The sequence below is a fragment of the Pseudorca crassidens genome, chromosome X (genome assembly GCF_039906515.1).
Source record: "Pseudorca crassidens isolate mPseCra1 chromosome X, mPseCra1.hap1, whole genome shotgun sequence".
Taxonomy (NCBI): Eukaryota; Metazoa; Chordata; class Mammalia; order Artiodactyla; family Delphinidae; genus Pseudorca; species Pseudorca crassidens.
Genome location: NC_090317.1, coordinates 45,363,537 through 45,388,307, shown reverse-complemented (window position 1 = coordinate 45,388,307; position 24,771 = coordinate 45,363,537). Strand labels below are relative to the sequence as shown.

The 24,771-nt window shown below is 38.5% G+C and overlaps 1 protein-coding gene across 1 annotated transcript in view; it reads right to left on the bottom strand.

Moving 5' to 3' along the window:
• The window catches only part of NOX1 (NADPH oxidase 1), a 43,019-nt gene extending 31,810 nt beyond the window's left edge, over window positions 1–11,209 (bottom strand). Inside the window, 3 exon segments of the mRNA XM_067722867.1 lie at window positions 781–814; window positions 817–874; window positions 3,933–11,209. Coding sequence (XP_067578968.1) covers window positions 781–814; window positions 817–874; window positions 3,933–4,142 — 302 coding nt within the window. The 5' untranslated portion in view covers window positions 4,143–11,209.
• Window positions 11,210–24,771: the final 13,562 nt, after the last annotated feature.

Here is a 24,771-nt window from a genome sequence, read left to right as displayed (position 1 = left end):
ATTGCTGTGTCGTATGGTAGCTCTATTTTTAGTTTTTAAGGAACCTCCATACACCAACGTGCCATACCCACCCCCACCCTTCCTCTTCTGTCCTTGATCTGCTCCTTCCCCAGCCTTCTCCAACCTGTTACTCTGACCTGACCCCACCTTTTATACAGGCCTTGAATTTGGCAACACCACCCACTTCACAAAACCCCCCACCCCAAGTATCCCTCTTGTTTGATAGGTATTTTTCTGTGAGATCAGTCCACAGTGGTGGTTTTCAACTTGTTCATTTATTTGTTTTCAACCAAACTCTTTCTTAAAATCATAAGCAGGAATCCATAAGACAGATAAAGGTTGCTTTGGTTGAAGTAGAGACACTGCCCAGTTAGCCTTCCCCTCACACCCTGTAGGGATACCTGAATTTCTGTGGAAACCAGTTTGAAAATTGCTCAATATTTCTTTACTGTGTATTTTCATTATTGAGTCTGGGGAGTGTGCCCTGGACAGGTCTGTCAGATTTAATGAACAAAAATACAGATGCCTAGCTAAATTTGAACTTCAGATTTTTTTAAAATGAATAATTTTCTAATATTGTCTCATGCAATATGTAGAATAACTTATACCCCCCAAAAAAAAATTTGTTATTTTTCTGGAATTCAAATTTACCTGGGCATCCTGTATTTTTTTTCTGGCAACTCTAACTCTAGGCGAAATGAGGGCATTGGGTCTCAAAGAAGCCAGCGTCAGAGATAAGAAAAAACAGAGATTCCCCACATCACAACTGTGATACTCACCCCCAGGATTTGTCTTGTGTAGTAGTACTTGTTACCTTCTCAAATGACAGGAAGGCATGCACAAACAGGAAAACATTCAGCCCCAAACAAGCAGCCTAGAGAAAGAAAAATTAAGCAAGGGATAAAGTGAAATTTGGGTACAGGAAAGAGTAGATAAGGGGTAGAAAATAGTGTTACCATTTGGCTATTTTGTGTTTATCTGTTTTCATTTTGGGGGTGGTGGGTGTGCCACACAACATGTGGGATCTTAGCTCCCCAACCAGGGATAGAACCCCTGTCCCCTGCAGTGGAAATGCAGAGTCCTAACCACTGGACCGCCAGGGAATTCCCATATCTGTTTTCATTTTAAATGAGTCAACTTACTCTGAGTCAGTTAGGACTTCAAGACATGCATTAGATGCTAATGACCAGGGTCAGCACATCAAGGCTCATAGACCAAATCTATCTCACCACCCGTTTTGTACAGCCTACAAGCTAAGAATGGTTGTTATATATTGTTGTTTTCACATTTTTAAATGGTTGGAAAAAATCAAAAGAAGAATATATTTCATGATGTGAAAATTATATGAAATTCAAATTTCAGTATCTATAAATACAGTGGTATTGGAACTTAGCCACACCTACTTATTTCTGTATTGTTTATAACTGCTTTTGTGATTCAATGGAAGTGTTGAGTAGTTGTGACAGAGAACATATGGACTGCAAAGCCTAAAATATGTACTACCTAGCTCTTGACAGAAAACATTTGCCAACTTCTGGATTGGAGCGTTCAAACTATTGCACCTATAAGAAGGCAATACGTGAATAAATGGATTTCTAAAGAAATAGAAAATAAATTTAACATCTGTGACAATACCCATCTGAAGGGACTAAACCATTCCAGATGGGCCTGCCTCTTTAATATACTTTCCTGACATACACTTTCCTGTTTTTAGATTGTGATTCTTTTTTCAAATTAACCTATCATTGCTTTGGACTCATTTGAGCTCTTAAGACTTCTTTTGTCTGTCCCAAGATCTGTCTCTACATTGGCAAAGAGGGAAATTTGGAACCTACCGTCCATTTCCTTGGAGAACAACCAGGTGGGCTTTAGCCCAAGCTTGAAGGTACTAGTCTGTAATTGATCAGGATTCTAGGGCACTGGGATGCCTCTGATATATATCCATGGCCCCAGGATGGTCCAGAACCATCTCAGCCCCACAGGTAGAGGGCCTTTAGCCTGAAACATGGCCCATTCAGATTCCCTAGATCTGGACCACTCACACACCTCTGGCATCATAACATAGTGATTCGAAGTGTGATATTGGAGTCAAACTCCTTGGGCTCAAATTCTAGCTCCACCACTTTCTAGCTCTGTAATCTTAGATCTGTGATTTAACTTTTCTGAACCTCAATTTCTTCACCTATAAAATGCGGACAATAACTATATCTACCCCACAGCAATGCTGTGAGGCTTACATGCAATAATGTATGTGAAGTGATTAATACAGTGCTTGGTGCATAGTAGAAGCTCAATAAATTCTGCCTGTGTCATCACCAGACTGGCTTTACCAATCAATTTCTTCCTGCATTCTTTGCCCACACACCCTTTCCAGAGTTGTGTGTCTTCCAGAGATCATTTGACCTTAATGGAAAAAGAGAGGTGAAAGCCACAGATACTTCAAGAGTTCAGAAGACAAAGGAGAGAAGCTTATTTAGAGGGAGCAGAAATATTTCAGAATCTGAGAGGGACACAGAGGTAAAGACCTCTGTGTCAGCACATCATCAACTGTAGGTAAGATGAATGATGAAATACAGTGACATCTGAGAGTAAGGAATTCCATTCCCCACCTTGACTATAATTTCCTCCACTATGAATGGAAAAGAAAGAGTAGAAGACCTGGCAGGAAGAGTAAAAATATTTTGGGGGTAATTTATTTTTCATTAAAATAATAGTTCAAAGGAGTGTATGTCAGAGATAACAAGAAGTCTGAGCCTGCCAGTGGGATTGGTGCAAGGTGAAAAATCAAAGCTAGTTACATCATCATCACCACCAGGGGTGATGAACTCTCCAAGCAAAACCTAAGAGAGGGATAAAAAATGCAGAGGATTTTAGACCTAGAAACACACTTATATCTAATCTAGTTTTCATCAATCCCCCCACCACCCACACACAGGTGACCTGAAGGCTAGAGAGGATAAATAATTTGATCAAGGTCACTCAATTAATAGCAGAACTGAAACTAGAGTTCAGTTAGAGAGTGCATTAGAAGGGGATTGTGCATATGTGGTGTGGTAAAGGCATTCTGGCTTGAACCCTGGGGAGCTAGCTTTGAGTGATGGCTCTGCAATCAATTCACTGTGTGATGTCTAGGTCTTATTTTCCCTTATAAAATCAAAGAGTTGGTTTGGTTCTGCACTACGCAAAGCTGTAGCCACTAAGCACATGCGGCTACTAAGCACATGAAATATGCCTAGTTTTAATTGAGATGTGCTGTAAGTATTAAATACACATCGGATTTCAAAGACTTAGTAAAAATAAAAGAATATAAATTATCTCATTAATATTTTCATATTGATTACAGGTTGAAAGGATAACTTTTTGATATATTGGGTTAAACAAGATATATTACTGGAAATTAATTTCACCTATTTCTTACCTTTTTCAATTGTCTAGGTATTAGACAATTTTTAAATTACATATGTGACGTTACATTATATTTCTAGTGGACAGCACTGGACAATAATCTCTAAGATCACTTATATCTCAAACATTCAATTTTATTATTTCTTGATGTGAGCAATATAAGAAGAATGGAGAGAAATGAATGCTCCATGGCACTAGTTAGAAGTGAAATGGAAGAGAAAAAGAGAAGACAAAAAATGAAAACAGACTGAAATTCCAAATACTTGTGGTTTATATTTTTGTCTCTTTACCAATCAATTTCTGGAGTTGGACTTTTTTCCTTTTCTAAAATGCTGAAATATATCATACACAGAAAAGTATATAAAACATATATGTAATCCTAGAGTTGGACCTTTCAGCTGATAACTGGCCTTGATGAGCTCAATATTGGCATGGAATCTTTCCCTTTCAAGCAACTTCACAAATATTAACAAACATAATGTCTCCTTACTCTAAGAGTAATTATTAGAAAGTGAAACATCACTTACCAGAAACAAAACTGAGAACCAATGGTTAACCACCCAGTTTCCCATTGTCAAGTGGTGGTTTGGAGCCTCTGTAGGCAGCAGGGAAGATTCAGCAACTTGGATTCTGGAGAGATTCTTCAGGGTTGGCACCTCTGTCCAGCTCAGGGACTGTGAATCTTTAATATGTGAAAGATGCACACCTACCCACAAAGCTTTCAGGAATGAATACATGCACTCTGCCTTCCTCCTCTGGTCAGAACTATGTTATCAGCTTTGGTAGACCAGCCCTACCTATAAGTACCACAGGTGTTTTCCCTGGTGGGGTTTTATCCCTTCAGGAAATAACAATCTTCTTGGGTGAGAATGTTCTCTCCCATCAACTTATCAACATGATTTAATGTGAGGCATTGTCTTCCTTGATAAGACATTCGCTAAGGCTTCTCATAAGGAAGATTTTAGGCTGAGGCTATAAACAGATGATCTCAGGAAAAGCAGGGCAGAACGCACGCATGTTAAGGAAGCTGCTTTAAGGTGGGCTTTCAGAAGAGCTGCTGCAGCTGCCTGCTGCAATTTGGACCTCAGCCTGGCTAGCTCAGAAACTTTGTTTACCAGTTCTCCTGGAAGATGATCTGGCTCTGGGGAGCGCTTGACTGGTTGGAAGGACAAGTGAAAAGAATGGCCATATAAAACAAAAGAAAATTTAGCAGGTACAAATGAACACCTCGGTCCAAAAAAAACAGAGGCAAAGTATTCCAAACGAGAGAGGTGATTGTATTCTAGTATGATGGATTAGCTAGAGTTGTGTGTTCAGTTCTGGGCACTGATATTTTTCCTTTTCTAAAATGGTGAAATATACACAGAAGAATATATAAAACATATATATGTAATTTAAAAAATAATTTTAAGGAATGAATAACTATGTACTCAGTACCCAGGTTTAAAAAATTGAATATTTACTTCCAGTATCTTAAAGTCCTCTCTGTGTCCCTCTGTGATCATGATTTCCCTTCTTCCCCAGTCTCTCCCCCATCAGATGTAACTACTATCCTGAAATTTGGAGTAATCATTGACCTGTTTTTCTCTACAGTTTTACTAACTAAATGCATTCCTAAACAACATATTGTTTAGTTTTTCCTGTTTTTGAACCTCTAAGTAAATGGAATCTAACTGTTTGTATGTATATATGCTCCTGTGATTTGCTTCTTTCACTCAACATTGTGTCTCTGAGATTCATACATGTTGGTACATGTAGTTCCCACAGTTTGCGGGATCTCATTTCCCAGAGCAGGGATTGAACCCGGGCCATGGCATTGAAAGCCTGGAATCCTAACCACTAGGCCACCAGGGAACTCCCAGTTGAGCATCTTTTAATTCAACTGTTGGCCATTTGAGTGAGTTTTCTTCTTTGAGAGGTGCCTAGTCTAGCTTCTGGCCTTCCTTCCTTCCTTTCTTTCTGGTGTGATTTCCCAAGTCTTTATTGTGTGGTTACAGAGGATGTGGAGATTGGTTTCAGGAGTTTTGACATGGTGGGAAAGACGTCGTATTCCCTGAGCTCTTCAATGTGTCTGTAGGTTTCACAGTGCTTGGCTCTGCATCCTTGTTTGGCCACCTTACACCAAAAGACTAAGTTTTGGAAATCAAAAGTTCAACCTGGCTTCAGCCCCTCTTGCAAAGGTGATAGTATGAACTTGTTTCTTTCATTTTTTCTTCTCTTTCTTTTTCTTGATGTTTCATCTTTTGTCCCGTCTCATTATGGTTCCTTCTCTATATTTTTAATTGTAGAAGATCTTTTCTGCTAGTCTTTTGTTCTTCTGATCAATAATTTCTCTGTAAATAATTGTAATTTTGGTGTGTCCATGGGAGGAGGCAACATATGTATATGTATAACTGATTCACTTTGTAATAAAGCAGAAACTAACACACCATTGTAAAGCAATTATACTCCAATAAAGACGTTAAAAAAATGAGCATGAGGGCTTCCCTGGTGGCGCAGTGGTTAAGAGTCCGCCTGCCGGTGCAGGGGACACGGGTTCGTGCCCCGGTCCGGGAAGATCCCACATACTGCGGAGCGGCTGGGCCCATGAGCCACGGCCACTGAGCCTGCGCGTCCGAAGCCTGTGCTCCGCAACGGGAGAGGCCACGGCATTGGGAGGCCCATGTACCGCAAAAAAAAAAAAAAAAAAAATGAGCATGAGAATAGGCTGCCCTGTAAAGTATTTTGTGCTGTGGGTTGAAAGCTTAAATAAGTAGTTTTACCTAACTAGTTTCAATTCTACCTAAATGAGGAAATTATAGAAAAATTATTGGGTGAAATATTGGTCAAATAGTATCAGGATCCTTTTACCTTCTGTAAACACCAAATAATGTACTGTCATCAACAGGGAAACCTTCACTCAGATCTCTGTTGCTTGTCTGGCTATGGAATTGCAACTCTTTGTACATAAATATGAAATGGATGGAAATATGACAGATTCATGGTTCCACTTCTAAAATAAGAAAATGTTGCCTTTAATGAGACCAAGGCAGATGAGAGGTAGAGGAGAAAGTATAAGTAAGTCAGGCAGGCAGTCTCCTATGTTGTATAATTTTTTGAGAAATTCAAAATGACATTCCTCTTCCCCACCCCACTAACATACAGCCTTTTCATTAGTCTGTCATAGGGTAGGAAATTCTTACCATTGGAATTAAAAAGCTATGCTCCCAGAGGCTATAATTAAATTCCATTGTTATCTTGTACTGATGGAGGGGTGGGGGTGGGGGATGAAGCCTCTGCTCTAAGGAGAGAGAGGGAAGTAAGGAATCAACCCACTATCACCTGTAACTCATATTTTCACAGAAGGCAGGATCCAGAGAGAAGAGGACCTATAATAGATTCCTGGGGCATCTGGCAATAAGGAGTAGTTAGAATGGGGTACTGTAGCAGAGGACTTTGGAAAACAGGGGTGCATTGGGTGTTTGGAGGTGGACTGAAGCCAAAGTGAATGCCCGAAGACCCACTTGATCCACCTATAATGCCCTCTCCATACCTACTGAATCAGAATTTTCATTTCAACAGGATCACCAGGTGATTCATGTGCACATTAAATTTGAGAAGTGTTGCTCTTACAGAGTCTGCAACTCACAAGGGCTCAAACACTTAAGCAGGTTGGGAGAAAGATTAAATGGAAAAAAAGTTGGGAATTGGTCTCACAAAATGGTTTAATTAGATTCCTTTATTTAACAAAGATTTGTCCTTTAAGAAATGGTTTAGAAACTAAACTTCCTTCCTTCCCCCCTTGCTTGAATCTTCCCGGATCGCAAACCACACACAATCCCCCTTTTTTTTATTAAGGAAAAGCCTCAGTTTAGGTGAAATAAACATCAAGATTCCGGGCTGGAGCCCTTCTTTTGATTGTTAAGGAAATATGAAAACAAACAATAATCATAAAACCCCTAGAGACTTTGTTTAGCTACCACTTTATCTTAGCACCTGTCAGAGGTCATACAGCTGAGAGCTGGGAGGTAGGTGGCAGGTCAGATCTCAAAGTGGACTGCTCTTAAAAAAAATAAGAACAAAATATAGTCATTGCTCCAGCTTAAGGCTCTTACATTTAGAAATCTCAATTGGAACTCAGCTTAGGTCCTTGGCCTTTTCTGAGCAAGCTGATTCAATGAAAAGGGATCCCCTATTTTTCCTAATAGGTAGTCCAGCTAGGCCCGTTAATGTGCGCCTATCAGAAGGGAAAAAAACTAGCCAGGCTGGAGACAGAGCAGGTGGCAGACAATCTTTGAGGAAAGATTGAAAATGTGCCTCTGCCTTGGAACTGACCATTCTTCACTCTGATTTTTTGCTACCCTCAGGTGGCTTCCTGGTAGTATAAAGAGAGGAAAAACAGGTAACTTTGGGGGAGACGAGGAATATTATTTTACTGTTTTATAATTGGATTATAAATTAGTTCATTTCCAAGGGGGAAAATGAATATCTTGAGGAGTTTGGGGTAAGTTCCATTTTCTCAGGGAAAACTTGATTCTACTGGGCTTTCCAGAGACTAAATCAGAGAATCAACAAAGTAAGCATTTGCTCATTCAATGTTCACTCAACAAACATTTATTAAATACTTACTCTCTAACAGGCACTGTGTTAGGAGCTGATGATACAGCAGTAAATAAGATATACAAGCTCCCTGTCCTTATGGAACTTATATTTTGGTGGGAGAGACAGATTAAAAACAAATAAAAAGAAATATACTTCAGGTAATGAGGAGTGCTATGAAGAAAATTGAAACAGGGAAGGGAATAGACCATGATGTGTGTGGTGGAGGGGCTATTTTAGATAGGATGATCAGGGAAGACTTCTTTGAGTAGTTGACATATGACACTTGTATTCTGAGAAGGGAACAGTCATGCTTCTTTGGCGTTCTAGAGGGAGAACTAATACATATAAAGGACCTGAGGTGGAAATGAGCTTGGTGTGCTAGAGGAACAGCAAGAAGGCCAGTGTCATGGGTTGAATTGTGTCTCCTCTAAAATTCATATGCAGGGGAATTCCCTGGCGGTCCAGTGGTTAGGACTCAGCACTTTCACTGCCGAGGGCCCAGGTTCAATCCCTGGTCAGGGAACTAAGATCCCACAAGCCCTGTGGCGTGGCCAAAAAAAAAATTGTATGCAGAACCCCCAGTACCCTAGAAAGCAACCTTATTTGGATGTAATTCATTAAGATGAAGTCATACTAGAGTAGGGTGGGCTTTTAATATGACTAGTGTCATTATAAAGGGAGGAAATTTGAACACATACATGCACACAGGGAGAACACCATATGAAGATGAAAGCAGAGATCAGGGTGATGGTTCTATAAGCCACGGAATACCCAAGATTGCCAGCAAACCATCAGAAGCTAGCGGACAGGCATGGAACAGATTCTTCACAGCTCTGAGAAGGAAAGTCCCTGTCAACATCTTGAACTGGGACTTCTAGCCTCCAGAAGTGTGAGACAACAAACTTCTTTCTGTTGAAGCCACTCAGTGTGTGGTACTTTGTTATGGCAGCCCTAACAAATGAATACAGCCAGTGTTTCTAGAGACAAGTGAGAGAATGGGGTAAGAAATGAGTTCAGAAAGGTAGGTAAAAGTCAGATTATCTAGGGTCTTGCAGGCCTTTGCAAATGTGATGCAAATAGACCTAAATCCATTGTTTTTAGTAGACTTAGGGAGCCTCTAAAGATTAGAGGTAAGTGAGGGCTATGCCTCTCCCACAACCTCCTTACTAGGTAGAACATTACAGTTAAGGTAACTGTCAGACTAAATTCTGACACATGCAGTTATTAGCAATCAGGGGTCAAAACAGTCACATAGCCTCTTCTTGTAAATTGGGTGAAGTATCAATACATACTCTCTGTCTGACCTTTAGGAACTCCAGCAAGCTGCTTGCATGAAAGATTTACCTGAAACAGATGGCCTAATAATATGGTAACGGGATCAACCTATCTTCTGGGTGGAGCAGGAAAATCTTCCATTAAGTGATATATATTAGTTATCTATTGCTGTGCTACAAATTAACCCTACAATTAGTGCCTTAACAACAAACATTGATTATATCACATAGTTTCTGTGTGTCAGGAATCCAGGATCAGCTTTGTTGGCTGCTTCTGGCTGGGAGTCTATCGTGAGGTTACAGTCAAGATGTTGGCTAGGGTTGCAGTCACCTAAAGGCTTGAATGGGCCCGGGGATCTTCTTCCAATGTGGTTCACTCATATGCCTAGCAAGCTAGTTTTAGTTGTTGGCAGATCTCAGTTCCTCAACACATGGCCCTCCATTTCTCATAACGTGCAAGCTCAGAGCAATGATCCAAGACAGAGCAAGACAGAAGCTGTAATGTCTTTTCTGACCCAGCCTTGGGAGTCACATTTGGTCATTTCCATAATATTCTACCAGTTACATTACAGTGGTTACATTCTTCCCTATTCAGTGTGGGAAGGGAGTAACTACACAAGGAAAGAATCACTGGGGACCATCTGGCAGGCTGGCTATCATGTAGTGGGATACAGGACCACACAGAGTCTGAGGCCTAGAATGCCACTCCAAAGAGTACTGAGCTGTTGGGTTTGCTTGCCAGATTTTTATATTCTGATCATGCAAGAATGGAAGCACCTGGACAATATTTCTAGCCACTTCACATATTTTGAAAGCAATTCATTTCACCAATGAAATCTATTTCTTACATCTTTTATGCTGATAAGTGGAGTCTGTGGTGCAAGGTTTCCTAACCTTGGGTCCTGGGGATAGAATCCAGGGGGTTCTGGGACCTTGATGGGAAAAAATTATGCCTTTATTTTTTTTTTGTTACTGAATGTAGTCAACAAACCACAGTCTTATTAGTGACTTTGTCACCAGCACATATCAAAGATATTTTCATATCACATTATAGCTATTGCCAATATCTTAAAAGATCATTAAATTCATTACTATTTCAAAATTATGGTGATTATTAGACCTGCTGCTAGATCTTGTTATTTGCTGGGCTAGTAAAGAAATATATATATTAATATGTCAAAATTGTACCTTTAATATTTTTTTCTATTTCTTTTTTTATTATTATTAATTTTCATTGGAGTATTGTTGCTTTACAATGTTGTGTTAGCCTCCACTGCACAACAAAATGAATCAGCCATACACGTATGGATATCCCCTCCCTTTTGGATTTCCCTCCCATTTAGGTTACCATAGTGCAGGGCATTAGGTAGAGCTCTCTGTGCTATACAGTACGTTCCCATCAGTTGTCTATTTTATACATAGTATCAGTAATGTACATATGTCAATCCCAGTCTCCCAATTCCTCCCACCCCACCCCACCCTGTATCTTTAATATTTTGATAATTGCATTTCAACACAATTGGTTTTAATTGTAATCTTATGTGTTTTATCTTGTTGTGCATTAAAAAAATGACTCTGAATCGGGTTCACCAGTTGGCCAAAGGGGCCCATGGCACAAAGAAAGTGTAAGAACTCCTGCTTTAGCACAGGTTCAGATAGGAAAATGTGAACATGGGGGTGGGGCGTGTAACTACCTTTGGGGTAAGGACACCTGAGTAGGATCTTTCAAATGCTAACCAACCACTCCTGAGTCTATATTCCTGATTAGGATAATTCAAATGTTAACTAACCACCCCCAGAGTGTGGATTAAAACTAATTTACAATGAGTTGAATAAATTGTTTATCAATATGAATAATCATTGCCTGTTCTTTCTCCACTTCAAAATATATACAAAACCCACCCCTCCCTTCTTCCTACCTCCACTGCCCCCACCCTAGACCAATATTTCAAAAGATTATTTTTTAGACAATACACCGTTTCATTAAATCATTGATTCTATGAATCCAAGATGTCCATAGGTTGTAAAACCCATCATTCTCTTACGCACCAAGAAAGAAAAATTGCTCTTAATTAAACTATGCTGTACCATTAATGGTAAAATTCATCCCAATTTCAGAGGTGATGAAAAGTGGGAAAATATGCATCTTAGAAAAAACAAGGTATATTACACAGCTGATACTGAAGTGTTTTGAAGTAAATTATAGGCAATATAAAACATTGCACACATACAATATAACATGGCGAGGAGTTTGGATTTTATTTTAAATGTGATAGAAAGCTGTTTTGAGCAGGGAAGAGATGTGATCTGGTTTTCATTTTTTATACGTATACTCTGGTAGTTGTGCAAAGAACAGATCAGGGGAGAGGTGGATGTGACCAGAGAGGCTTGGTCTAGGGTTGGAGCAGTGGAGGTAGGAAGAAAGGGTGGATTTAGTAAATACTTTGAAGAGGAAGAAGACCAGTAATGTTCGTTCATATTGATAAACAATGTATACAACTCATTAAGCAAAAAGAAAACATTGCTACAAATCTAAATAATTCTTAACTCTTGTTTTGACATTCATTAAGTCAGTACTACTGAATCTCTTTGACTTTCAGAAGCTCTGCCAATCTTTCATTAGCTGCAGCTAAGTCCCACCTCCAGGTGCCAGTATTTCACTTCATTGTAAAGGAGAAAGCAGCATGAATGACTAGTACAAGGGTGGGAGGGAATGACTGACAACAGCCCCTTGTGTGAGCCTTCTCCAGGGACATTGATATTTTCATATGGGTGCTTTAAAATACAAAGTAACTATGTGTATTAGTTTGTTCATGCTACCTTAACAAAATAGCACAGAGCGCGTGGCTTAAACAACAGAAATTAATTTTGTCACAGTCCTGGAGGCTGGAAGTCCAAGATCAAGGTCACCATCAAGTTGGTTTCTAGTGAGAGCTCTCTTCCTGGCTTGTAGATAGCTATCTTCTCGCTGTGTCCTCACATGGCATTTCCTCTGTGTACATGGAGAGAGGGAAAGAAGAAGAGACAAAGAGGAGAATGGGAGGGAGACAGGGAGACTGGAACACCAGCCTTATCATATTAAGGCCCCTTCCTTATGACCTCAACCTTTATCACCTACTTATATGCCTTATCTCCAATACAGCCTCATTAGGGGTTAGCGCTTCAACATATGAATTTTGGGGACACACAGTATAGTCCATAAGATTACCATTCTTCAAAATATATTAGGGACATAATTTGAAGTACGGAAAAAACTTATGAATAAAGATGTTCATTGCAGCATTATCTGTAGTGGTCAACAAAAAGGAAATAAGCTAAATGCTCAATAACAGAATAGTCAAATCAATTATAGCATATCTACACAGTGGAACACTACACAACTATTTAAATGAATGTAACAGGAAAATGTGTATGATTTGAAGTTAATGGAGAGAAAAACCAAGATATCAGAATAATCACAACACTGTATAATCTGGCATGTAAAAAGCCTGAAAGGAAATATAGCAAAATATTAAATGTGGCAATTGATAAGTAATGAGTTTCTTTGTGATTTTTTTTGATTTTCTGAATTTTCTACGTTTTTATAATGTGCATCATCGCTTTTATATTTTAATTTTTAAATTTTTTATCAAAGTTATGCATTATCATAGTTTACAGAGTTTAAAAGTTCTACAAGTTTTGTTATGAAAAACAGTGCCCTTTTCCCTTCCCCATAATTTCCCACTCTCCAGAGGCAAGAGTTTTCAACTCTTTTAGCTGATTCTTTTGGTATTTACCTTGGTTCTCTAAATAACATTATTTTATTGCTACTTCTTGAATTTTAAGTTTTTGACATTGTCTATTGGCATTACCTACACTCACCCTGCCCTCCCAGTTCACCCAAAGACCCTTTTTATCCCTACATTTTTCCAATATAGGCATATCATAATTTTGGTTAGACCACTATTCAATGTTTACAGTATGGTGACCAAGGAAACTTTATTCACAGCCACGAAGTCACAAATACTTTTCCTTACTTGCACAAGTTTTTGTGTTTCCTGGAGCTCATAATTATTTTGTTTTTTTCTTTAAATAATTTTCTATGTACTTAGCAAGAATTCAACTTTAAACTCTTGATCAGTTACCTCCAGCTCCTCTCCATGTGTTTTGGTGTATCAGGTATCTTGAAGATATCTCTCCTGAAGTCTTCTGACCTGTATGAGCTAGTTGACCTCTATTCCTTCTTTGTGTCCAGCTGTCATCCTGGAACCTACCTTCACCCTCTTCTGGAGTTTCCCTTTTGCCTCTTTCTTATGCTGGATCATCTCCCCACTAACCCAAGTCCTTCTGCTTTCTTGGTTTAAAGCGGTTTCAAACAGAGAACTATACTGAATATCCTGTAATAAACCATAATGGAAAAGAATACAAAAAATGTATACATGTGTATAACTGAGTCACTTTACTGTACAGCAGAGATTGGCACAACATTGTAAATCAACTCTACTTCAATAAATTTTTTTTTAAAGTAAGAGGTTTAAAGAGATTTCTTTCTTGGTTTCAAGAGGTGTATGAGGGGTAAATTTTTGAGACCTTGCTTATCAGAAATTGTATTTGTTCTATCCTCACACTTGATTGACAGCTTGGCTGGGTACAGAACTCTAGGTTAAAAATAATTATTCTTCAGAATTTTGAAGGCATTTTTGCTCATCTCCTAGTTTCCAATGTTGATATTGAAAAATCCAAAGCCATTGTGATTCCTGATCCATTATATGTGACCTGTTTTTATCTCTGGGAGCTTGTAAAGTCTTCTTTTTAACCCAACGTTGAGAAATTTTATGAAGCTGTGTTTTGGTGTGGGTCCATTTTCGTCAGTCAAGGATACTTCAACCTGGAAACTCATGACCTTCAGTTTGGGGGAAATTTCTGGACTATATTAAACATTTTATTCCCCTCATTTTCTCTTCTCTCTAAATAGAATGCCTCCTCTTCTGATATTGGACCTGCTGGACAGGTCCTCTAATTTTCAAATATTCTTTCTCCTATTTCAATTTTTGTCTTTTTGCTCTCCTTTCTGAGAGATTCCTTCAACTTTATCTTCAACTTTCCTATTGAATTTTTCCTACTGTCATATTTTTATTTCCAAAGAGCTCTTTGTTATTCTGATTTTTCCTTTTAAAAAAGTGCAACCCATTCTTACTAATGGTTTCTCTTAACTCTAGGGATACTAACAATAGTTCTTTTTTAAAAAAAAATCTTTTATTCTCCCTATGTAGCAGACACCTGGTGTACATTGTTTCACATTCTTTCAGCCCACAGTTTAGCCCAGCCATTGCTGTGGCAACCAGTCTTTTGTAGGAGTAATCTGACAGTGCCTCACTTTAGCTGCACCAAGAATTGTTTCACGCCCTAGAGCTCTTCTGACCTACAAAGTTATGCTTGGGGAAATCAGCTCTGCACTGCAGTCTACATAACCCAGAAGTGCATGGTAGTTGACATCCTTGACCAATGAAGGATGGGAGCCAGTGGATTAATGCTCTCCCTTTTCATAACTCAGGAGGAAAATTCTGAGATAGGTTCAACATAGCTCCTCAGAAGGTACTAGCAAGATAGAACACCAGTTGCCAACAGCAGTGACTACTTGATAATGCATCCTTTCCTTCCTTCCCTTTTTTACTATCCCAGGTCTCTCATTCTTGTTTCCTGGGATTACTTCCCAAAATAAATCACCTGCAGGCAAGCCTTTACCTCAAGCTCTGCTTTGGGGTAGAGGAAAGAGACTGTAAAACTTTACATTATCCACTTTTGCTATGTTTATGTGGGCTACTATCTTTCATATTAGAGATTTTGTTCAGATGTGTACTGACCTTTGGCCATCTGATTATAATTAACAATGGGAAGCTAAAAAGCTAATTGGAAGTTCAAAGCCTGTAGTTGGTGTTTGTCAATTGTGACACTGTAGGATAAGGTAGTTAGGCCATTTCATTGGGGAACACTTGGCATCAATATATTTAGGTCTTTATTCTTGGGCTCTTCTGATTCTCCAGAGAAGAGTCTTCCAGTCTCCTATCTGGAGGATACATAACTGGCCACCAGCTTTCTGGAAACTGAGTGGGGAAGAGGGCTAAAGTATCAGCGTTCAGTATGTAAACATTCACTTAATCTCTCTGTTTCTGGTTGGATACCTTTGTCCTCAATTGTATCTAGTATCCTTTCTGTCCAGACATTCTCTGTTTTACATTTTCCAGAAAACAAATCTTCAATCCTTTGTCAGGAAAAAGGACAGTTGCTATATGCATGGAATGAAGGAAGGATTCCAGGGATTTGCTTTTTCCTGATCCCTTTTGGGGGGCAGTACAAATTGGTCTTTTTTCTTGCTATTGTTATAAGGTTCAGCTTTGTCAGATCTGCTGAGTAAATTATCCATTTCACCATTGTTTTCCAGCTTTCAAAATACTATCTATAGGGCTTCCCTGGTGGCGCAGTGGTTGAGAGTCCGCCTGCCGATGCAGTCCGGGAAGATCCCACATGCCGCGGAGCGGCTGGGCCCATGAGCCATGGCCGCTGAGCCTGTGCTCCACAACACGAGAGGCCACAACAGTGAGACGCCCGCGTACCGTGAAAAAAAATACTATCTATGCTATCTTCTTTCCTATTCCCTTCAGTCTTGTGGGTTATGCCTTTTTAAAAAATCCCTTCATTGTCATTTTTTATATATTAAACACACATATTCTGGATACTAATCCTTTTGTTATTATTTTGCAAGTCTTGGAGGTTTTCTTTCACTGTCATTTAAATGGGGCTTGGTGAAGGAGCAAAACCAAATTCATATGTTCAATCTGCCATATTTAAGTGGAACCATGTTTTGCTTTTATAATTTAAAATACATATTTTCACATACAAGTGAAAATTTCCAGAAGAGTAAAAGTCTAGTGGAAAACATCTTTTTGGCCCCGGAGTCTTCCCAGAACCCTTCGGATCACAACGTTTAGACTACCACTGAAACATCAAGTCAGCTCTGGGGAAAAGCTGTAATGAGCTGCAGTACCCAGCATGTACCATGGATAGAAATAAGTGATAGGATACTGTGAAAATTTGCCATTATATCAGAAAGTGCTTTCGGTTCCTCTCTCAGCTTGCTAATTCAGGGTCCCTGAAGCGGCTGAATAGACGATGTTTGCATGACATGATTTCAGGAAAAGGTCTCACTCTCAAGTTTGTATCCTCCCTTCATTCTGCCATTGCCACCCTCCCTGGTGCCTGAACTTCTTTTAGCCAAAGACAGAGCCTTTCTTTTCACAGTCAGAGGACAAACTCTCCAGGAGAGGAATGTGATGACATATGGTCACAAGAGGCTATTGATAGGTGCAGAGACCACCAGCGTTCTGAGTATTTGAGGTCAGAGAGAGGGCACCTTGAAGAAGGGCTGGGAACACAAGAATAAGGGGAGGTCTAGAAAAGAAAACCTTGGAACATTGGTAATGAACACTTTCTACCTCACAGTATTGCCAAAGCTGGTGGGGGGTGGAGCCTCAGCCTGTTATAGTTTAGAAAACACTTTCTTCACACTTCTGAAAAGTCAATATTTCAGTTCTTAAGCCTGCTGACCTGCCATAAGATGGCAAGAGCTCCAAGGAGACACTTGGAGAAGCAGTGAATGGGAGTGAAGACAGTGCCTCAGATGAAAGAAATATCAACAACAATAACAATAACATGTTTGTCTTTTGGATGCCTCCAATGGGTTTATTTCAAATTTGACAATAGTGAACAGAAAACAAGTACTTTGGGGAAGTATAAAGATGCACATCTAATGTCTCATTCTGCCTTGTGCGTACTGCTCTATGCCCTTCAGTCACAGGGTCATAGGCAAGATCATATGATTGGTATAGACGGCGAACAATGAGGACTATTTGCAATCAGGCTGTCAGGGCTGTTTAACATGTTTCGGAACCTACTTCAGCCTCAGGCAGCTTGTGACCTGGCGCATGACAAGCCAAGGCTTGCAACGTTACTTTGTTCCTCATTACTGTCAGGCAACCCATTTGTTTTTAGCACAGGGTATGTAATAGAGAAAATAATAGGATGCAAGCTCTCTTATGTATCTGTGGGATGAGTGGTGAGGGAGGTGAAGCCTCTCCTGTGCCATGAAGGCCAGAGTTACCAATTTGATCCACACTGGCCCTGTGGAGAGATATAAAGAGGCCTGAACTCTCACACACTGGTGATGGGAATGGAAAATGGTATAGCCCCTATGGAGAGGAATTTGTCTCAATCTAGTAAAATTAGATGTGCATACATAAAGCAATCTCACTTTCCAGAAACTATTCCAAAGGTATATTGGAAAAAAATTCAAAAATAGCATATGTCCAATGTATTCATTATGACACTGTCTGTAATATCAAAAGGCTGAAAGAAACCCAGTACATCCACGAAATGGAATAATACACAGTTACAAAAAGGGATGAAGATAATCTTCATGTATTGACATAGAAGGATCTCCAGAACATACTAAGTGGTAAAAAGCAAGGTAGAGAATAGTTTCTATAGTATGCCATCTTTTGTGTACAAAAAGGGTAGAAATACCTATACGTACTTGCTTATATTTTTCAACAAGAAACAACAAGAAACCAAACTGGGAGAAGAAGGGAAGAGTGCAGTGACAGGAATAGAAGCTAAACTTCTCTGAATGTACCTTGTTATCTAGTTTTGACGTTGGAAGCATAATTAAAAATAAAATTAAATCAAAAGGAAAATAAAAATCAACCCTTAAAAACTGAAAACAAACTGAAACAAATGAACCTCACTGTCTATCAAGTTGGTGGCATAATCACACAAAGAAGAGAATAACGTCAAGTGACTTTAAAAGACAGTATTTTGGCTGTACATCCCTAGCTATATATGGTGTAAGAACAAAATGAACCACAAAGATGGGAATTCTCCAGCTCCCACTGCAGGAGGCACGGGTTCGATCCCTGGTGGGCAGCTAAGATCCCACAAGCCACATGGTGTGGCAAAAAAAAAGAAAAAGAAATCTTGAACTGCTTTCAGTAGTCTTATTGTTAATCATAATATTGGCATTGTTAATTTATTAATGGCTTATTTAGAATAAAGTAAATAAGTATGATGTTAATGTAGTTATAAACCAAGATTATCAGGGTAAGAGAAAAAAGATATAAGTACAAAATAAAGAAATTAGGTAAAACCCTGTACCATTAAATTCGAATTGGAAATATCATTAAGGACTCATATTTTTTGTTTTTTTAAACATCTTTATTGGGGTATAATTGCTTTACAGTGGTGTGTTAGTTTCTGCTGTATAACAAAGTGAATCAGCGATATATATATACTTATGTCCCCATATCTCCTCCCTCTTGCGTCTCCCTCCCACCCTCCTTATCCCACCCCTCTAGGTGGTCACAAAGCACCCAGCTGATCTCCCTGTGGTAAGTGCCTGCTTCCCACTAGCTATCTGTTTTTCATTTGGTAGTGTATATATGTCCATGCCACTCTCTCACTTCATCCCAGCTTACCCTTCCCCCTCCCCATGTCCTCAAGTCCATTCTCTACGTCTGCGTCTTTATTCCTGTCCTGCCCATAGGTTCTTCAAAACCATTTTTTTTCAGATTCCATATAATATGTATTAGCATACGGTATTTGTTTTTCTCTTTCTGACTTACTTCTCTCTGTATGTTTTTCCTAACTCTATCCAGTGAAAAGCCTAGAAGCAATGACAACTCAATAGCAACAAATATCCAGGTCTGAGTCAGTAAATGTACAAATGAGCCTGAGATATCTTGTAGCAAAAAGCGAGGAAGCTATCAAAAATTACTGGGGTCTGTCAAAAGAAAACAAGCCAGTTTGAAGGGGATTCCACTGGCCAATGATGAGACAATTTGTGCATTAAAGGTAATGAATGGATATCTGTTTTTAGCTCAGGCATATTGAGAGCTTGGAAGTGGAATTGCCATCCTAAAATAAAAATAATTTATTTTTTTTAAAAATGGAGGTCACCGAAAATGGTGGAGTAGGTAATTCCAGGGTTCCGTCCCTCCACAAAAGCAACTAATAAGCTATCAAACTTTCAGAATCAACTTTCTGGGATCTCTGGAATCTAGTAAAAAACTCATACCAACCAAGGGAAAGCTTAATGGAGAAGATGCTGCATTACAGTGAGAGGACTGTGGCATTTTAAATTGTGTGCTTGTCACCCCTCACTCCAGATTGGCAGCAGCTGTGAAGATAACAACCTATCCTCCTGGTGCAGGTTGTTGTGCCAGAGGAAACAACGATACAGACGTTATCCTCAAGGAACTGTGAATGTGTATTTTGACCTGTCAAATGTGCTGCTTCCTTATTGTTTGTCTGGATGATCTATCCATTGTTGAGAGTTGGGTATTAAAGTCCCCAACTATCATATTACTTTTTATTTCTCCTTTTAGCTCTGTTAGTTTTTGCTTTATATATTTAGGTACTGTGATGTTGGGCATGTAAATATTTACACTTGTTATATCTTTTTGATGGACTGACCCAGAATATTATTCACTAGATAGATAGATAAAAAGAAATGAACTCTCAAGCCATGGAAAAACACGTGGGAAAATTAAGAGCATGTTACTAAGTGAAGGAATACAATTTGAAAAGGCTACATACTGTATGATTCCAACTATATGGCATTCTGAGCAAGGCAAAACTATGAAAACATTAAAAATATTAGTGGTTGCCAGGGGTTAAGGGGGAGAGAGGGATGAATAGGCAGAGCACAGAAGATTTTTAAGGCAGTGAAATTATTCTTTATGATACTACAATGGTGAACACATGTCATTATACTTTTGTCAAAACCCACAGAAAGTTCAATACCAAGGGTGAACCCTAATGTAAACTGTGGACTTTGGGTGATAAAGATGTGTCAAGGTAGATTCATAGATTGTAACAAATGTACCATTCTGGGGCAAGATGTTGATAATGGTGCAAGATGTTGTACATGTGTCGGGACAGGGGTATGTGGGAACTTTGTACCTTTCACTCAATTTTGCTGTGAACCTAAAGCTGCTCTAAAAATAAAGTTTAGTAGTAAAGGAAAAAACTCAACATTTTACCTATAGCAAAGGACGTATTAGGCCAAATTAAAAGGACAAATAAATGAAAGGGAAGAAACTGCCTATGTTCTTTTCTTTTTAATTTTTGTGCATATATTGCAGGTTTTTGATTTGTGGTTACCACAGGTTTCATATACGTTGACCTATATCTGCTTGTTTTAAACTGGTAGTCATTTAAGTTCAAACACATTCTAAAATATCTACATTTTTACTCCCATCCCACACATTCTGTGTTTTTTCATGTCATATTTTATATCTTCATGCTCATCTTTTAACTGTTTATTCTAGTTATAGTTGCTTTTACAATTTTTTTCTTTTAATCTTCATACTGGATTATTTAACTGGTTGATCTTTAGCCTTTACTTTTATTTGTTTTTCCTAGTGGCATTTTCCCTTTCCTATAGATTTTTACTTCTTTTCCACTTAGAGAAAATCCTTCAACTTTTCTTTTAGAGTGGGTTTAGTATTGATGAACTATCTTTTAGTTTTTGCTGGTCTAAGAAGTCCTTTATCTCTCCTTCTATTCTAAAGGATAATCTTGCTGGGTAGAGTATCCTAGGTTGCAGGTTTTTCCCTTTCAGTGCTTTAAATATATCATGCCACTCCCTTCTGGCCTGCAAAGATTCTGTAGAGAAATCAGCTGCTTAGCCTTATCAGGGTTCCCTTTTACATGACTCTTTGTTTTTCTCTTGCTGCCTTTAAAATTCTCTCTTTATCTTTAACTTTTGCCATTTTAATCATGATATGTGTTGTGTGGGTCTGTTTGGGTTCATCTTGCTTGGGACCATCTTGCTTCCTGTACCTCAATATCTGTTTCCTTCCTCAGGTTTGGGAAGTTTCCAGCCATAATTTCGTCAAATAGATTTTCAATCACTTTCTCTCTCTCTTCTCCTTCTGGAACCCCTATAATGTGAATGTTGATATGCTTAATGTTATCCTAGAGCCCTCTTAAATTGCTTTCATTTTTTTAATTTGTTTTTATTTTTGTTGTTCTGATTGGGTGATTTCCATTATTCTATCTTCCAGATGACTTATGCATTCTTCTGTATCAGTCTGCTATTCATTTCTTCTAGTATGGTTTTTATTTCAGATATTAAATTCTTCATTTCTGATTGGGTTTCTTTTATATTTACTAGTTCCTTGTTGAAGTGGTAATTGTTTACATCAATTATTTTCCCTAATTCAGTTAACATTTTTATTACAAATATTTTGAATTCTTTATCTGGTAAATTATTTCTGTTTCATTGTTTATTTTTTCCAGAGTTTTCTTTCAGTTGAGACAAGCTCCTTTGCTTTTTCATTTTGCTTAACTTTCTCTGTCTCTATGAATTTAGGTGAAACACTTACCAATTGTGGTCTTGAAGGGGTGTTCTTATGTGGGAGCATCCCTATACAGACTGCTTGTGCCCAGTGTCTTTGGTGGGAGGGCTGGATTTGCTATGGACCAAAGTCCTGTCTTTCCTTAGGCTGTGCTGGTGGCTATCACCTTGGTATGGAGTGGAGTTGGAGATGGAAGGGCTAGAGCTGGCATTGGGTATGAGGTGGAACTTCCCTTCTGCTCAATGACTGTCACTGCCCTATCAAGGACAGGGTTTGATCCCAAGTTGCTTGAGCAGAAGCCCTGAGGGTCAATCCTGAGCTAGAAATACATAAGCTGCCAAGACTGAATGAATAAGAGACAATTTGAACAGACCCATCATTAGTAGTGAAATTGAATTTGTAATTTAAAAAAATACTCCCAGCAAACAAAACTCCAGGACCAATGACTTCACAGGGGAATTCTACAAAACACATAAAGAAGAACTAATACCTATCATTCTCAAATTATTTCAAAAAATTCAAGAGGAGGGAATACTCTCAAATTAATTCTACAAGCTCACAATTGCCATAATACCAAAACCAGACAAAGACACTACCAAAAAAGAAAATTACAGGCCAATATCTTTGATGACTATATATATATATATATATATATATATATATATATATATATATATATATTTTTTTTTTTTTTTTTTTTTGCAGCATGCGGGCCTCTCACCACCGTGGCCTCTCCCATTGTGGAGCACAGGCTCCGGATGCACAGGCCTAGAGGCCATGGCTCACAGGCCCAGCCGCTCTGCGGCATGTGGGATCCTCCCGGACCGGGGCAAGAACCCACGTCCCCTGCATCGGCAGGTGGACCCTCAACCATTGCGCCACCAGGGAAGCCCTCTTTGATGAATATAGATATAAAAATGCTCAACAGAATATTAGCAAACTGAATCCAACAATACATTAAAAAGGATCATACACCATGATTAAGTGGGACTTATTCTAGCTATACAAGAATGGTTCAATATTCACAAATCAATCAATGTGACACACCACATTAGCAAAAGGAAACATAAGAATCATGTGATCATGTCCATAGACACAGAAAAAGCATTTGACAAAACTCAACATCTGATCATGAAAAAAACTCTCATCAAAGTAGGTATAGAAGGAACATATCTCAACATAATAAAGACCATTTATGACAAACCCACAGCTAATATCAAACCCACAGCTAATATCACACCAATATCAATGGTGAAAAGCTGAAATCCTTTCATCTAAATTCAGGGACAACACAAGGATGCCCACTCTTGCCAGGTTTACTCAACATAGTTTTGGAAGTCCTAGCCACAACAATCAGAGAAGAAAAAGAAATAAAAGGAATCCAAATTGGAAGGGAAGAGGTAAAACTATCACTGTTTTCAGATGACATGATACTATACATAGGAAATCCTAAAGATGCCACCAGAAAGTTACTAGAGCTTATCAATGAATTCAGTAAAGTTGCAGGATACAAAATTAATACACAGAAATCTGTTGCATTTCTATACACTAACAACCAAGTATCAAAAAGCAAAATTAAGAAAACAATCCCATTTACCATAACATCAATAAGAATAAAATACCTAGGAATAAACCTACCTAAGGAGGCAAAGACCTGTACTTGGAAAACTGTAAGACACTGATGAAAGAAATTGAAGACAACACAAACAGATGGAAAGATATACTGTGTTCTTGGATTGGAAGAATCAGTGTTGTTAAAATGACCACACTACCCAGGCAATCTACAGATTCAATACAATCCCAATCAAAATACCAATGCCATTTTTCACAGAACTAGAACAAAAAAACTTTTAATTTGTATGGAAACACAAAAGACCTCGAACAGCCAAAACAATCTTGAGAAACAAGAACAGAGCTGGAGGTATTATGTTCTCAGACTTCAGACTATACTACAAAGCTACAGTAATCAAAAGAGTATGGTACTGGCACAGAAACAGACACATAGATCAATGGAACAAGATAGAGAGCCCAGAAATAAATCCATGCACTTATAGTCAGCTAGTCTATGGCAAAGGAAGCAAAAATATACAATGGAGAAAGACAGTCTGTTCAATAAGTGGTGTTGGAAAACCTGGACAGCTATCAATACATGTACAAGAATGAGATTAGATCATTTCCTCACACCATATACAAAAGTAAACTCAAAATAGACTAAAGACCTAAATATAATATCTGAAGGCATAAAACTCCTATAAGAGAACATAGGCAGAAGCCTATCTGACATAAATCATAGCAATATTTTTTTTGATCTGTCTACTAAGGCAAAAGAAAAAAAGCAAAAATAAACAAATGGGACTTAATTAACTTAAGGAAACCATCAAAGAAATGAAAAGACAACTTATGGAATGAGAAAGTACCTTCAAATGATATGACCAACAAGGGATTAACATCCAAACTATATAAGCAGCTCATGCAATACAGTATCAAAAAAAACCCACACCCAATTAAAAAAATGAGCAGAAGACTTGAATAGACATTTTCCCATAGAAGACATACAGATGGCTAACAAGCACATGAAAAGATGCCAAACATCACTAATTATTAGAGAAGTGCAAATCAAAGCAACAATGAGATATCACCTCACACCTGTCAACATAGCTATCAACAAAATGTCTACAATAAGAAATGTTGGCAAGGATGTGGAGTAAAGGAAACCCTTGTACACTTTTGGTGGGAATGTAAATTGGTGAAGCCACTATGGAAAGCAGTATGAAGGTTCCTTAAAAATCTAAAAATAGAATTACCGTATGATCCAGCAAGTCCACTCCTGGGTATATATCCCAAAAAAACAAAACCCCTAATTTGAAAAGATACATGCAACCTAATGTTCATAGCAGCAATATTTACAATAGCCAAGACATGGAAGCAACCTAAGTGTCCATCAACAGACAAATGGATAAAGAAGATTTGTTACAAATATACAATGGAATATTACTCAGCCATAAAAAAGAATGAAATTTTGCCATTTACAACAACATGGATGGACTTGGAGAGTATTATGCTCAGTGAAATAAGTCAGACAAAGAAAGAGAAATACTGTGTGATATCACTTACACATG